Raw genomic sequence first — 15,848 nt, 5'->3', positions numbered from 1 at the left:
ACGATTGGTTGATTGATTGAGTCAGCTCGCTGCGCTACAATCCTATCACCAGACTCGTCCTTATAGAACATCAAGTGACGGCATCTTCTGAATTTAATGTACAAGAGAATATTTGTGACAGCAGTCTCTCACCACCACCGACCCGGCACTGCTGATAGAGGTGAAAAAAAAACCCCACATGCTCAGGACGCATTGTCAATATGCTGACACCCGGGGGTTTGGGAACGGAAATAGTATGTACCCACACGTTACAGACAGAACGTGAGCTCAGGAGTGGCTGCATGTTTCTGTTGAACACGTTTTCAATAATCTAGTTGCGGATGGAGGACAGGACGTGGCTTCTGACGATACATATCCATGCCAGTTGATGGCATGTAAGCCATATAATTATTATCTCAAAGTCAAGAGGATCGCTGCATTGTGAAAACCAATAGATTCGGAGCGAAGATGAATATGAGGTAAGAAATAACAAAGCCAGCTTCAGCCCTTGAGGTTGGCATTTGTTGTACTCTTTTCAGAATCTGAGGGACCTCTTTCCCGATCTTGCATCGTGTTGAGCCTTGAAATGGGCGATGTACTCCGTGTACTTGTAACAGAACGCATGGTGTGCATGGTTTCGTTCTTCTCCAGATCACTTTCCTTCCCCGCTCGTGATTGCCCGTGTACGAGCGTCTCAATGACGCTCCTTCTGAAACCGACACCTCTCTCTTTCATTGACTGCAACGCCCTCGTTGGCTGACTGACGACACGATAGTCAGGATCTTGAAAAGTCGTCTGCGTTCTCGAGCATTCTTCTGCGGCAAAGTTTTGGATGGTGGAGTCGCCAGCTGTTGTCGAATGGAGAGGGAGACGGCTGTTGAACCTTTTGTGGACACGGTGTAAGGATCCGAAAACGTAAAGATTGCGAGGACTAGATTTCCGTCGCTCGGCGAGGGCTCTTTCTGATGACCAGAAGGTCTCCCGAAACACTAAGTACTTTCATTAGGCGCCGAAAAGTCGAGGTGCATTCTTGTTACTTACTCGGTCGAAGACTTGCACTATTGACGGCAACAAGAGCGATGGCCAGTTCCCGAGCCCCCCAGCGGGCAATGATGCGAACGGTGATGTTCGGCACAACAGTCAGAGAGACGCGAATGATGCAAGCAGACATGACGAAGATGCCTGATGACAGCAGCAGAAACACTCCTATACGTCGACCCAGTGGTATTCGTAGGGTCCAGAGCATCGGAAGTGGTACGGTGAGAAGAAGGGCGTCCGTAAAGGCGTTGAAGCAGCTGAGCGCGATGAAGAAAGTCGACGATGCTGTACAGACGTTGGCGGGGAGCGGTCGGACTCGGAACCTCTCTTCGAACGGTAGACACATCAGACTCAGCATCAAGGTCGTCGACACAAACCCAACAATGCATATCGCGATTGTGAATTTCAGTAATTTTTTCTGCCATGCTCCGAAGGCTAGACGCTCATAAAGGATGATGACGACTGCTTTGAGGCTGAATATCATGGCGATACTGGCCGTAGTTAAGCGCTGGACCTTGAGGCTTTCCTGTGACGTTCAGACTTACTATGCGTACAAAGTAATTATATAGAGCTTGGAACCAAACGATGCCATCTCGACCTGATGTTCCGTAAGGTCCCACACTTCCATTGCTGAATAGTCGATATTCGTAGCCGTGAAATACGTGACATGTATACCGACGACGATGATGGTCCAGCACAGGACGGAAAAGAAAGCAAATCCATCGTCGACCTGCAGTCCACGTAGACCGACCGTTCGTAGCCGCACTGCAAATCGCAACACCACCCACAAAACGCCAATGGAGTATAAGGACCAGATCTCAGGCAGAAATCTCTTGTCCTTAACTGGTGCCATATGAACTGTAATTGTTCGTGTGTAACAAACACACAATATACAGCCTCACGGCTGATATTAGTAAAGAAGGAGAAGTGGTTTGATATGCGGAGAAGACAATCGACATCTCGAGGCACTATAAACTCGTACCCCGAGCGGGAAAACAGCATGTATGAAGACGAGGGGAATCTCGAAGCCCGCCTGTCCGCTACTTAGCGTTGTAAATAGCGTTTGCGTAGCATGCAATTTGTCGACAAACTTTCCTTATCTGTGCCGTGTCAGCTTCAACTGTTTGGCCGGTACGCTTAAATCAAGCTCGACCAATCCCAGCGCCAGCGTCCCGTTCCGCTGAATTGTTCATTCGCTGTTGATTCTGGTCGATTAGAGATACCTAGTTGATGCTGTTTTTCCGTCTGCGCCATCTGAGGAGAGGTATCGCACCGGTCTTCAACAAAAGTCGGTCAAGATGGTTCACATTAGACTTGCGATCGGCAGACCCCGCAGCCTGCCCAACAAGCTTTCTTAGTTGATCATCTAGCGGACGTTTGCTGATGGGTGAATCCAAGATCTGCGAGCACATGCACGCTTTGATGTTCAGAGGAAGCCTCGATTGCAGGACTTCCTGTCCATAAATTTCTAGGAGGCGATGTATCAGGACAGTGTCATTGCATCCTTCTGATTGCGTGGAATAGTCGAGGCCGAACCGTTCCGAACGCCACGGATCAATAGGTTTATTTGTCGGGCGACAGAGAAAGGCATATTCATGGATGCGATGTCGTTCCACACGAGCAAGCGACAATCCTAGCAAAACGAAAGGTGCTGACGCAGGTTGGTCAATGAACATGTATTCTAGTCGGCTTATCACTTGGTTGCTCCTATCTCGGCTGGCAATTGTAGGTTGGTGTACTTGTGAGCAGCTGTGGGAGCTGTAACAACTTTGTCGTGCTGCAGGCAACCGGCCTCATTTTCTGCCGGTAGTACACAGACCTTGTTGGGTGGTGCGGGAACGACAAAAGCGAGACTTCTGATCAGCTTATCAAGGTCCTACAGGGGGTGACCACGTCGGCTGGTACACCTCTAGGCCCGACATCTTTGTAGCAACTAGGAGCTGCCCCCGAAGCTGAATGGTTGGCCCATAGCTCTAGCAGCTGTACAGCGGGACCGGATTGTACGAGAGCCGATGCGGCTATCCCATGTAGAGCGATCCCTCAATCTGTCCACGGATTTGACGACCTCTTAATAGTTCCCGGATGTGTGCGGATACCTCTGACTCTCACACTAAACCTCTTTGCACACTATCCGCTGCCTCTACACTCTTTGCTTCTGGCAATGCCCCTCTCTATCTCGCCCGATGAGCTCTCCTACTGGCAGAAGCTCTTAGTTATTAGCTGTGCCCTGCAAGACGCTCGTACAGGTGCAGGAGTCGCAGAAAAAGCTGCAGCTTTTGTGGACGATCTATGATCTAGAACAGGTGAGTTTCGTAGTGAAGCTAAAATCAGGGCAGTAACGGCGCGGCGCGGCGCGGAAGGCGGAAGTTGATACATAGGTGGACGCTTGACAACGCGGAAGCCTGAAAGCCGCGGAAACGTAGGGTTTGAAGCTGGGGAACACGAAGTGCACCAAGCTTGACAGTGATGCCGTGCACTGAGGCAAAAATACTAATACATACAACAGCGGGTATTCGCTAGTGGTCACCCACCTAACTACTAATCCGCCGGTACGTTGCTTAAATAGGGCTGAGCGAACGGGAAGCCTTGCTTTCAACGTCCTATGGTCGTATGTGAAAGCTTTTTGAGATCATGACATTAATATCCCAAACTCAAGCTAGCAGGTATGATTACATCCATTCAGGCAAACGAGCGATGACACTTACGACTACAGACGCAGAAGCGGGTCACGCTCAATGAAAGTATGTGGCGTAGTTCAGGTGATCGAGGTGGTTGCGGTGTGCAAATGACTGTATTGGTGAGACTAGCTAGCATCTGAGTATGAGTTTTCTGATTTTCTTGTTCGCGTCAAAACGTGTTCGTGGGAACGGACCCTAGCTCGGGTCTTGAGCGTAAGGGAAGTGTGTTGCAGCAATACACTCCCAGCAGCTGCGTGAGCGCTCCATCTGCAGAGAGTTGCCCAAGCGTGACCGCCGCGCTCCGAGTCGAGTGATCGCCGATGACGTGTACCCACGATTTGGGCCAAGGCACTGGGAGATCAATCGTACTTACATGTCCGAAGAGCTAGTCCTTCGGTCGCGCTATCGATCATTTTTGCATCGCAGGCTGAATCCAACGCTTGGTCTGAAGTCCTCGATTGGCCTTGAGGGGCCGGCGGATCCACAGTTGACAGGCATTTGTCTGACGAAATGCCACTTATCCAGGTATTCAGGCTTACTTGGACTTAGGTCGTATGCCTCGAGAAGTTCCCTCTCCTGAGGTTCTGTCAGAGATGTAATCAATCATAGTTGCCAGGCCCACCGATTTGACTAGCGAAGGCAGTAGAGACACTGCGAGCATCATCGTCGTCAAATCCAAGACCGTTGCGCAGACCACGACCGGCGGCAAATCCTCCGCCCATGTTGGGGCCTTGGCGAGTTGATTCGACAAAGCGGTTCAGACGGTCAGATTGACTAAGCGATGTAGGCTTGTTGTAGTCGTTTAAGTTCAAACCAGAGAGACTGATACCACCAGGAGCATCGCTGCGTGTGTCTGTGAGCTCACTCGCCGCAATGGATTCACCGGCAACGCTCTGCGGTGCCCTGGGCTGTCCCCTACCGCCTTGACCGTTGCGGCCAGGTAGGGGCCATGACTCCTGGAAGTTGGAGAACATGGGAGGATAGTTAGAAGGCACACCACCGAGAGCGGAAGAGTGAACGGATGAGACATCATCAGGGATGTAGCCGACGATGGAGCCATTGTCGTTGTATTCCTGACGAGTTGGCTTGCCACCGCTGTAGCTACCTTGACGACCGGAGGTCATAGCATTGGCGTGCTGGTAAGCCATTTGGTAGCGTTGGGGTCCGCGGTAGGTCTGCTTGGGGCGACTGAACTGCAGCAGCGAGACCTGGAGATTGGACAGCGGTCCCTCGACAAGGCAGTTACGCTCCTTAAAGTGGAGCAGAAGGTAGTGCCACAGTGGATGCTTGCTGAGCACCTTAGGATTTCCAAGAATCACAAGACCATACTTGGCACGAGTGAGAGCAACGTTGAGGCGGCGAGGATCGCTCAAGAATCCAATGCCCTGGTGGTCGTTGGAGCGGACGCAGGACAGAATGATGAAATCCTTTTCACGACCTTGGAACGCATCGACCGACGCAACCTCGACTTCCTTGTAGTTCTCCTTCTTAAAGCTGCCAGTTGCCTGCATGGAGCTGACAACGTAGCTGCGCTGACCCTCGTATGGCGTGATGATACCAATATCACTGGGCTGTACACCTGCCTTGAAGAAGCGAGTGACAATCTTCTCGACATTCTGTGCCTCTGTTCGGTTGAGGTAGGAGGTTCCGCTGGCTGAAATCTCCTCAGCGCCAAGATTGGACCAGAACATCATCGGATTGTCAGCTACAGGCCAAGGGAAGTCCACGTCGCGGCGAACACGCTCCTGCATGGTAACACCGTTCTGGAGCGAGCCTTCGTAGAACATGTTCGAGGGAAATTCAGATAGACATGGGTGCATACGGTACTGCACTTGGAGACGAATCGGAGAGCAGCCCAGAATGACCAACCGCTCGAAGAGAGATTGGTTCAACCCTGCAGTAGCGGCCTTCTTGTTCATGATAACCGGGCCAAGCTGCTGGTGATCACCAACAAGGACGACCTGCTTGCATCCAAGGACGAGAGGGATCATGCACTCAGGTTCGGCTGACTGCGTAGACTCGTCGATGAGGACAGTGCGGAACTTCATCTTGGACAGACGTGGGTCGCCAGCACCAACGCAGGTGCAGCAAATGACGTCGGCGGCATTGAGGATCTCGCGCTCGGCTGCACGCGTGAGCTGCTTGAACTTCTTCTCATCCTGACTTGACAGCTCGCCAACGTCGCTCTTGAGCTGATTGAGCTTGTTGAGCTCGACGTTGGTGTCGTTCATGCGGACCTGCTCGTGAAGAGACAAAAAGCCAACCGGAGACTCGACGTCCTCCCTCGACTTGGCAGTTACACGAACAGTCTTCAACCCAGTAAGATGGATACGTTCGCACAACTGGTCAACAGCGACGTTAGATGGTGCGCAGACGAGCACTTGGCTGCCGCTGATCTTGCAAAGGTGGTAGATGATGGTCGCTGATGTGACAGTCTTTCCGGTACCTGGAGGACCCTGGATCAAGCTCAGAGGTTTTTGCAGAACGCTTTTCACAGCGTTGATCTGACTGCCATTCAGCTCCGGCAGACCAGGTACACTGAACTTGCGAGGGATTGTAATCTTCATAGGGGCCGATGCCACCTCATGACCAAGAAGGCGGTGGAAGATGTAACCAGATACACTCATCTCATCGATGGCGAAAGTCTTCATAGCGTGCTGCATGCGGTCGAACGAAGTCGCTTTCCATACGTAGTCGGCGCTGAAGTTGTGGGTGCACTCGGTGGGAACTGACTTGTGGTCACCCTTTGTGCGAAGCTCGATAGTCACCTCGTCAGACTGGTTGTTCGGGATCTTGATCACATATCCAACGCCTTCCCAGTGAGGTCGCAGTTCTCCAGTGTATCTCAGGCGCATTTCGTCTCCTACAGCAAGCTTGACATCGCCCAACTCGAGCTTGGGAAGAATAAAGCTGGCGGTATGCTTGTTGTTCAAGGCCATATCCCAGCGCACGATCAGGTTATCCTGCGACTGTGATTCCTTCAGCTTGCGGTCGTAATCAGCTTCGATCTTGACCAGTGGCCCAAACACATTCTGGTACTGGAACGCGTCGTCGTAGCGCAGCAGCACCTTGGCAATGACCTCCTCTTGCCCAGCACCCTTCTCCAGATCTGCGATTGTAGCGTTTGCATTGTCCTTCCACAGCTCCTCAAGCTTAGCGATCGTCTGCGGACTAAGATGACGAGCACGGAGTTGCTCTTGATCGGTTGGGGGAGGCACAAGCCAAGGGAGGAACGAGCGGTCTTCGATCAGCGGCTGCCAGCGCGAGGTATCCCAGTTCATGTCTTTCTGCGAGGGCATCGAAGCGCATGGCTGACGACAAAGAAGAACTACAACAGTGTCTGACTTCGCTGGGATGAACCCAAGGAGGAAGACGTTCTTGACACCGCAGCTGTAGCATTCAAGGGTGGTGTCACCGAGCGAGGAAGCTGGGTGCAGCTGAACCTCCTTGTGGCGAGCGCGGACAAGATGATTGATGATGTGTGAGGACGAAGAATTGCCACGAGCGCTGCAGAACCACTTGTTGCATGCCAAACACTTGACGACACTGCCTGCATTGTGAATGCCGCAGTACGCGCAAGCGTGAGCTGGGAGCTCGACTTCCTCCTCTTCCTTGACGAGCTGCTGTCCATTTACTCCTCCAACTGTCATATCCATCATGCTCTCCGCATCATCGTCGAAAAGATCGTCGTCTTCGTCGTCAGTCCTGCGGCGGCGAGCGCTCAGCCCGGTGATCTCGTCGTCGCCGGCGCCAGCGTTAATGGTGGCGGCGGAGTCGGAAACTAGGTGATTGCCCATGTGGGTAAAAGCGCCCTCCATGGTGGCGGTCGTGGTGGTGTGGGTGCGCTCGAGGTGCGTCCCGGTGTTTGTTCGATATTCAGATCGCGAGTGCGCAAGGTCGGTGCGGCAACGAATGCCGGTGGCGGTGGGGTCGTGGGGTGAAGAAGTCTTGGGCGTTCACACCATCTCCAGCATATGTTTCTCGTGTGCGCCGTGGGCTGCGCGCAACTTGCGGTGTTGTCGTGGTGGCGACCAAAAGCTTGCTGTCAAAGTCGCGAGCTTTCCCGTTCGCAGCTGCAGCAATCGGCAGACGGAGGCAATCGCCTTGGCACAGCCCCTCCATGAGGAAGGCGCAAGCATGAACACGCTCCACCATCATCACGAACGTCCACTTCACCCTCAAAATTCGAAGGATCACTCTGGCGAAACTCCTTAAAATCACTGATCACATGATCGTGCTCTCATGCACGTCACAGACGCCAGCTGCGGGCATCCTACTCGTGTCACGGCGACATCTACGACCTTGTCCCAGTATATCTTCCAGATAGCGGGCACCTTTTGCGAAGAAGCGATCAACTTTTTCAATCTACAAAGGCTGTTGACCTAGTAGTATTCACTCGAATTTGAACTTCGTTATGGGATTGACCGCATTCAGTTGTTCCCACGTTCAGACTGTTTGCTCCACATCTAGCAGGTACCTCGACCCACATCTCATGGTCAATTGCACACGCTGTCTTGACACCTGTACGTGAGGTGTCGAGCACTTGCAAAGCATAGCTATCTGACGGACTATCAGCATCTTGAGTGTCAGGAAGCTCTGAGAATCACTAGCACACAAATGTACCATGCCTCGTTGGCTCCTCATTTTAGCAGTAAAGTAGGTACTTGGCCGTCTCGGCAGTATCTAAAATATCATTTCTTCTTCTTCCTCCTCCACTCATCGCCACCTCATCGCAGCCGTGCGTGCCACTATCTGTTGGTGCTATCCCAGTCGGATATTCTCAACACCGTCCCATGCCTCGTCACCCTGGTATGTTATCTGATAAGACACGCACGTACATAAACGCCGTCCCACTCATCGACCGCGTATGGGTCAAACGTCCTGCACCGCACCACACTGACAAGCCCTACTCGAAACGCGCGCTATGGAGACGAAGGCGAGTGGATCGCTTGTCTTCATGGCAGGCCTCAAAATCGCCATGCCACAAGTCCGTGACCCTGGCAGGGGAATTTTGAGGAACACTGGGTCAGGGGTCGAAAAATCTCCGAAAATTGATAATGGGCTTGGCCGCCGTGTTGAGTTCAAGCGTGAGCCGTACGATGATAACCCATGCCACAGGACCCATGTCTATGAGCTGATTAGTGTGCAGGTTACCCCGGATCAGCGAACGTTGGGATCGTGTCGCAGGATCCCTGACGTTGGAAGATTCTGGAAAGGACAAACGTGTTTCGAGGTTTCGCCGTGTAGAGTTCAGGGTCCGACGTTGGAGATGGTGAAACTAACGGGTGACAGAAGAGAATCGGTACCAAGGCTGTAGATGAAACACCAGGATCTTCAGGAGACGGAACAGCCGGAACAGCTGCACGAAGGAAAGGTACAAGTCTTGTCCAATGATAGAAGTGTTCTGCTGTGGTACTAGTCTACTTATCTGCATGTGTGAGTAAGAGCAGATCAGTCATAGTAGGCAAAAGATAGTAGCGATCATTGAGTTTACTCGTGATGCATTGCAGTATCTATTTGTGACTGCATTCTTTGCTCGTCTGGTATCATGATGCTACGGTTTATGGATCATGTTATGAAATGCTGTCGGCCGGTGTATGTGGAAGATGAGGAAGATAAATCCCAAACGCCAAGTGCTATGCCGCAAAGAAAACAAGAGAAGTCGAAGAACATGAGCAAAGAAGCCTACGAGGGACTCAGGCCTCTTCTATCACACCAGTCGCAAGCATGCTTTCCTTGAGCTGCTTCTTGTACTCGCGCTCCATGCCGTGCCGGACTGCCTCGAGGACGTTGTCGACAGTGGCCTTGGGAGTGAAGTTAGGCTTGGTACCAGCCTGGTACACACCGGTCTTGACGAGAATGGAGTACCAGTTGGCATCGTTGGTGTGCTTGTCAAACTCGTTGGTGCCTCTGATGTCAGACTCGGGCGTGTCACCAACGAAGTAAACAGTCTCGGGAGCCTCGTTGATACCGTGGGTGTCCTTACGCCACCTCTTAAGAAGACGGGTAGCGAACTCGAAAGTACCGATCTGAGGCTTGCCGAAGGCAGTGGTTTGGAGTTCCTTGCCAGTAACAGCCTTGTACATGGCCTCGAGAGAGACGCGGAGAGCACCCATGCCGATACGGGTGAGATCGTGGGACGCGCTCCAGACGACATCGTTGTGGGAGAAGAAGACCGGTGGACCCTCATCGAAGGTCTCAGATCTTGTACCGAGACGACCATTCTTGGACATGAGTAGGTCAAGAATGATCTGCTGGTCAGAAGCCCAGTCGCGAGAGTCAGCGAAAACGAAGATAGCCTCAATCTCAATCTCAGCAAAGTTGCGGGCTCGCGAGTTCTTGTACTCCTCATCGGTCAGTGTGCGGAAAGGTGTTGTGTCCTGGTTATCCTTGATGATGTCTCCTGGTGTGACGACGTCCTTGAAGCCGTAGCCTTCAGCGACGATGCGGCACTTCTCGCCTTCACCACCGACGACGAGAACGGTGCCATACTTCTCAGCCATCTCGCCCATGGGTGTGTGACCACAGATGAATTGTCCGGGCGACACCTCCATCTCGAGCTGCTGACTCAGCTGGATACAACGCTCAGCTTCGGTCTTACCGCCACCGTTTGTGACGAAGATGTATGGGACCTTGATGCCATACTCGTTCTCGCCGTTGAGCATCTTCATGGCTTCAATAGCCTCCGGAATAGGGCGGCCACCACGAATGAGAACACCGTCAATATCGAAAGCATATGCATATTTGTCGGTGACGGTGGTCTCTGTGGGTGTACCAGTAGGAGATGATGCACCCGACCCTGTGGAGACCTGAGAGTCCAGGCGTTGTCTTGCTGATTCGAATCCTGTAGCGACCTCTGATGCGCCAGATGGGGCCATCAAATGCTTTGGGGGGACAACGACTGTAGGGCCCATTTGCACACTCTCACGTGTAGCCTCAATGGACGAGAGGCGTCGCGCAAAGCGACCCGCCTGGGGCACCGCAAGGGAAGGCGCCGACATGGTGGAAGTGTTGTGGTAGAATCCTTTGGGAGTGAGGATAGTCGTAAGATGTTGCTCTTCCGTTCTGATGATGTAGTGGATACGTGAGAGAATATCGTTTTGTATTCGTGGGAAGTTGTACTCTTCTTATAGGAAAGACCTGGGCAACTCTTTGATGGAGCGGAGATGAAGAGTGGATACTTTGTGGAGGTGGGTAACTGGAGGTGGAAATGTGGGTACCTTTGGTGGACACGGGTGACAGGATGCTCGAGAGTTTATACAGAATCCAAATGCCGCAGCTACAACCTTTTCATTACTCATGGTTACTATCACTTGCAACTGTAGCGGTCAGAATGCTTCGATTGACGTCGATTTGCCGGTCCCTGAACGCAAAGCTTATCAGTTACGGTCAGCTAAACCGCGATTTGGCGGGGCCATTGGCGTCATAGTCTTCACCCAACAATGATCCCAAGGACTTCGTACAGCGACACCTTGTCGCAAGTTGCGCTCCTGGCGCAATCTGGGCGGTGGTGCTGTGTCTTTCGAATCTTATTCGATAGCGGTTGCAGTACAAGTGGGTACTGACCGCAGCAAACCGTCCTGGAAGACACATGGCGCGACGCTGCAGCGGCCTGGATGTGCAACCCGCCTGCCTATGACAGGTTCATGCCGAGCCATTCTTCGACACGGCCGCGCTCGACAGTCGCTGGTGCGGAACGATGTTGCAAAAACCGAAGGATCGTATGCACGATGACGCAACACCGCATTCTCAGGCGCCTCGCCAAAGGAGCCTCAAAACGGGCCAAGCAGTGTCCGAGAGACGATGTAAGGGACTGCAGGTTTTGTCCAATCACAACACGATCGTAGAATAGCGCTTCTGAGCGTAGTATGGATCTTCATGTCATCATCCTTTCGGCGAGAATTTAGAACAGGCCGGCACACCTTCTCGTCGCCAAGTCTTCAGGGTCTGATCTGGCGGCTGAAAGAATAATATTCGGTAGATGTTCCCTCCCATACGGACAATCGTAGAAGGGTTCGATTACATGGCCACCTCATGTTCGGTGCAGTTCGCCGGTGCGAGCGACGTCTTACAAAATGCTACTTGGTGCTTACTTGACCATTCGGCTCACCTATCTTTTATCGATCTTCACATGTCGAATCCTGTTCACTCGTCAGGCTGCAGGACATGCATAACACGGCAGACCGCACCTCACTCGTAGTGGGGCTCTCACCACAATGCCGCCTGCCGGGCTCTCTCGATGCAGCGCTTGACGTAATTGCACTCCTGTGAAGTAATTACCGCTCTGCAATCGCAGCAATTCGGCCGCCGAGTGATTTTCGACGCAACATGTCTTGGCGTCCTGCGACAACGCAAATATGTGCGAAAGACGATCATGTGAAGCCTAGTTCATCGTCTGGAGAGTAATAGCAGTAGAAGCATCGTTTCAATCAGCAACTCGGTGACTGCAGAATGCGATCCGGTGAAGGGGGCAGAAGACAACAATAGATGACCTGTGGGTCTTGCCCAAGGCATGCAGCGATGTTTGGATATCGAAATCCGCTCACTCCTTCCGCTCCGCACTTGAGGCGAAGCACGTTGGAGACTGGGTACATCACCGAACCAAATAGACGGCATACCGAAAGTGGAAGGCCGAGAGGGGTGGAACAACCACTGTTCGGAGACAGGCGACCTCCCAGACACCGACAAAGAGACGGATGTAGCAGCCGAAGACTCCAATATACGAGGGCAGCTTCAGTGCACGAGACTACTGTGCCAATACAACCAAAACCCGCGTGTGAGCATAGTGCTTCCCCGGTGTCGATCGGTGGTTGCGCGCTTCGCGAACGCCCTTGAAGAGGCTCTGGAGTGTCATGATCGACATGAGAATGCTCAGTTGTTCTCTTCAGATGCAGCAGACTGAGCTGCATTGATGTACAGTCGGTGTCTCGGTGAAACGCGCAAATTTTTCAACAGATGTTCACGTTGGACCAGGAAAGCAACAGATGCTGTTGAAGGGATTCTCCGCGTGCGAAGCCTAGCGCGAACATACAGCGACTCTCCATGGGGTTGGCAGCACAGAGGGACCGTTCTCCATGAAACTCCACTGCTTTTGCGGGGAAAGGGTGCCACTGTGGGTGCGTCATAGGTACCGCAGTCAGGCCGACTCACCGAGTGTTACAGAATCGACAATTTAGCCGATCCTTGAACGTTGCTGCTCACCTCTGCTGCTGCTGTAGTCTGCGGCTGACGGTAGCGACGGTGGTGGTAGTCGACTGAGTTGTTGGTGTGAGCTTGGGATGAGGCAGGTGCGAGGTCATCTTCAATGGAAGGCACGCGAGAGTGACGCGCCTTAACAGGCTTCTGCAAAACTCACAACCACCCAAGAAACAGCGACATGTCATGCAGCGCCAGTCGCCGTAATGAATTGGACCGGCGGCACTCTCCAATGCACCAAACACGCTAACAAAGGCGTGATACAGAAACAGAAAGCTCACTTTGCGCGTGCACGCACGCAGCAGCAGCAAAGTCCAGGTATACCAGCAGTGCCATTTCGTCCAGACTATTTGCAGTATGGCGATGACTATGAGCTTGGGCAGCGCCTTATTTCGTTCGACACAGGTTCAGTGCGACATATGGGCCACTCGACTGAGAAACGCCGAGAGGAAGGTCAACGTTTGCCCACAACACAACAGTCTCGACGTACATCCGGCTATAGCAACCTCCAGGGGAGAAGTCTGCGTGCCTTGCCGAGTAGGCGAAACAGCAGATCTGAAAATGGTCTGTGATCTCGCAAGTACCCACAATATATGTTACTGATATGCTACAGAATGGCAGCAGGAGAGGAAGAGGCAGGACGCAAATACTGAAACGGAGACCCAATTCCTCGAGGCTAATAAGAAACGACTGTTGAGGCAACAAGACTGGATTGGCGTTGCCCCCTCACGACCTGTTGATATGCACTTCCTGTCAATCAAGGAAAAGAGTCGTATTGGCAAGCGCAGGAAGCTCGAGGGACATAGCAAAGCATCAACTCGCCACCACAGTCCGACTACATTCCTGCGTCGGCCCACCCAAGATGAGCTCGCAGGTCACGATGACGCCTTTATGAGCGGTGCTCTGCCTGTACTCCCCGCTGCTGACAAGATTCGAATTCAAATTGGATCAGATGCATTGACGACTGCCGCATCAACGCAGCCTAATGAATACGCTCGATCACAGACCAACTCAGACTCCATGCTTTTTGATGAAGAGTGGGAGGATGCAGTGCAAGTACCAGATTCAGGAACTCCCCGGGATCTTACTCGCGCAAACTTGCAACTGACTGTCCCTCCACCTGTACAGCCTGACAGAAGCTACTCGCCGGAGCCGGGCCCTTACGCACGCAACTATCTTACAGAACGCTCGGACAATTATGCAGCTGAGCGTGTTCGACATACTTCAGCTGAGTTGAATGCACTGAATCAGTCTACTCACGAAAGCGAATCTACCGGCCCAAGCTACCGACTCACGCACCATGTAGGAGGTGCCGAGCGTCCTCTGAAGCTAGTCTTCGGCGATGAACATCCTTCAGTAGCCAGTCCTATAGCGTCTGTCACTTACCAAACTGGCGAGCTGCAGCGTGTTCATGCAGACCTTGCTGCCGAAGAAATCGAGACAGGCCATGCACCCTGCTACATCGGTGAGCCTCGTCAGCTCGATGTCAGAAGGTATCCAAATCCACATTCGATCGACGATGATGAGCCATGGAAGCTGTACTTGGACATAGGTACATCGAGCTCTGGCCACGTCCATGTGGAAGATGGGACCGGAACGAGCGTCCCGCAGCCTCACGTTCCTGCACGAAATACACGAGCTGATCGCACAAGCTGGCCACAGCATACTGCCCAGAGTCATCTTACGCACGTCAACTTGTCGAAATTCTCCGCCTCTTTCCCTGCTGTAAATCGGCGAAGTGGACGTGTTCCATACGCACGAATCTTTCCGCGGACCGATGCTGTGAAGGAGGTCGACAATGATGAGGCTCTCTGGCAATCCTGGGTACTCGATAGCGACCCGCAGTCTGCAAACGGGGTAATCCACACTCACGATGAAACAAGTGAGGACTCGATGTCGCACGCAACAAAAGCTTGTGCTTCGACCAGACTGCCGCGTTCCAACGCTGTCACCTCTGTGAGCACGATACCATTTTCATCCACACCGTTCAAGTCGTTATCAGGACAGGCTTCGCGCATAAGCGACGACGTACGGTACTTACTACACTCAGGGTCCCGGTCGATCACCTCAGTGGCTCCATATGGCGTGTCGAGTCGTGTCGAGTCGCCAAGCGAGGACGATGTCCCGGGTGAAAACCAGGGCGAGAAGACACCTGCACACAGCCGCTTCGGCGAGCAGTCGACCCATGCCTCATTGCAAAACCATTTGTCTCATGGTAGTGCTATGTCCAGTGACACAGAAACGTCCCGCAACGATCTGGACCAGTACAGCCGTGCATGGGACGATGGTTCGAGGGGCCCGCACGCGAGTGGGGGCGCTGATTGGCAACGAGGTCGGAGTTCATCTATACGGGACATACCAGACAGCGATTGAGCGGATATCGAAATTGTCGACGCCGATAAGTCGATGTAGGTTTGTTTCATGGCAGGAGGTCGGTGGGGGAGACGCGTCCCTTGATTCGAATTTCGGCATCTTTTCCGTTCGTTGGGGCAGGTGCGTTCATCTTCTGCCCGTGTCAAGAATGATTAGAATCCAGGTTCGCAAATCAATAAATTTCGTTTGACAGATGCTGTGTCACGCTCTTCGTAGCATGAGCTGGGGCTGCTGAGCTGAGCTGACTTCCTAAAGCGATCTGCCTAGCTTCCTTCAGAAGTTCCTGAACACGTGGGGGTGGCTGTGATGTCGCGCTTAGTTCTCAATACCGCTCGACTATGGGCGATTCCTACAAATTCGCATCCTCAACGTCAACCTGAGATCCTGCGTCGATGTAAGGCAGGCGACTCGACAGGTATCTGCTCTGACAGCAGAGCTCGGTATTTGTTCCGTCCAATCGTCAGCCCTGTAACCCTTACGGACAAGGTTTCGCTGCGTGTCATCCAATCTTGCGACATGGAGGAGCAGATAGAGCTACGTGCGTGAGGCTATTTTGAGGCTTGCCCTGTCAGTTCACGGAAGCCA

The 15,848-nt window shown here is 52.7% G+C and overlaps 3 protein-coding genes across 3 annotated transcripts; 1 reads left to right on the top strand and 2 right to left on the bottom strand.

The window, feature by feature from the left end:
- Positions 1 to 812: 812 nt before the first annotated feature.
- Positions 813 to 2,055, bottom strand: M421DRAFT_171509 (uncharacterized protein). Its single transcript, XM_033587779.1, has 3 exons — positions 1,563 to 2,055; positions 1,021 to 1,508; positions 813 to 957 (listed from the first exon to the last, which is right to left on the bottom strand). The coding sequence occupies exons 1-3, from the start codon at positions 1,868 to 1,870 to the stop codon at positions 911 to 913; spliced, it is 843 nt and encodes a 280-aa protein (XP_033447868.1). The 5' UTR covers positions 1,871 to 2,055; the 3' UTR covers positions 813 to 910.
- A 7,038-nt stretch (positions 2,056 to 9,093) lies between these two features.
- Positions 9,094 to 11,183, bottom strand: M421DRAFT_421458 (HAD-superfamily hydrolase). Its single transcript, XM_033592835.1, has one exon. The coding sequence runs from the start codon at positions 10,694 to 10,696 to the stop codon at positions 9,392 to 9,394; it is 1,305 nt and encodes a 434-aa protein (XP_033447867.1). The 5' UTR covers positions 10,697 to 11,183; the 3' UTR covers positions 9,094 to 9,391.
- A 1,624-nt stretch (positions 11,184 to 12,807) lies between these two features.
- M421DRAFT_421457 (uncharacterized protein) lies at positions 12,808 to 15,386 on the top strand. The gene is made up of 2 exons (XM_033592834.1): positions 12,808 to 13,454; positions 13,504 to 15,386. Exons 1-2 carry the CDS (start codon positions 13,097 to 13,099, stop codon positions 15,261 to 15,263), a joined length of 2,118 nt encoding a protein of 705 aa, XP_033447866.1. The 5' UTR covers positions 12,808 to 13,096; the 3' UTR covers positions 15,264 to 15,386.
- Positions 15,387 to 15,848: the final 462 nt, after the last annotated feature.

This window comes from Didymella exigua (assembly GCF_010094145.1).
Source record: "Didymella exigua CBS 183.55 unplaced genomic scaffold M421scaffold_16, whole genome shotgun sequence".
Lineage (NCBI taxonomy): Eukaryota > Fungi > Ascomycota > Dothideomycetes > Pleosporales > Didymellaceae > Didymella > Didymella exigua.
Note: the sequence above shows the minus strand (reverse complement) of the source record. Positions and strands in the feature narration are given on the sequence as shown.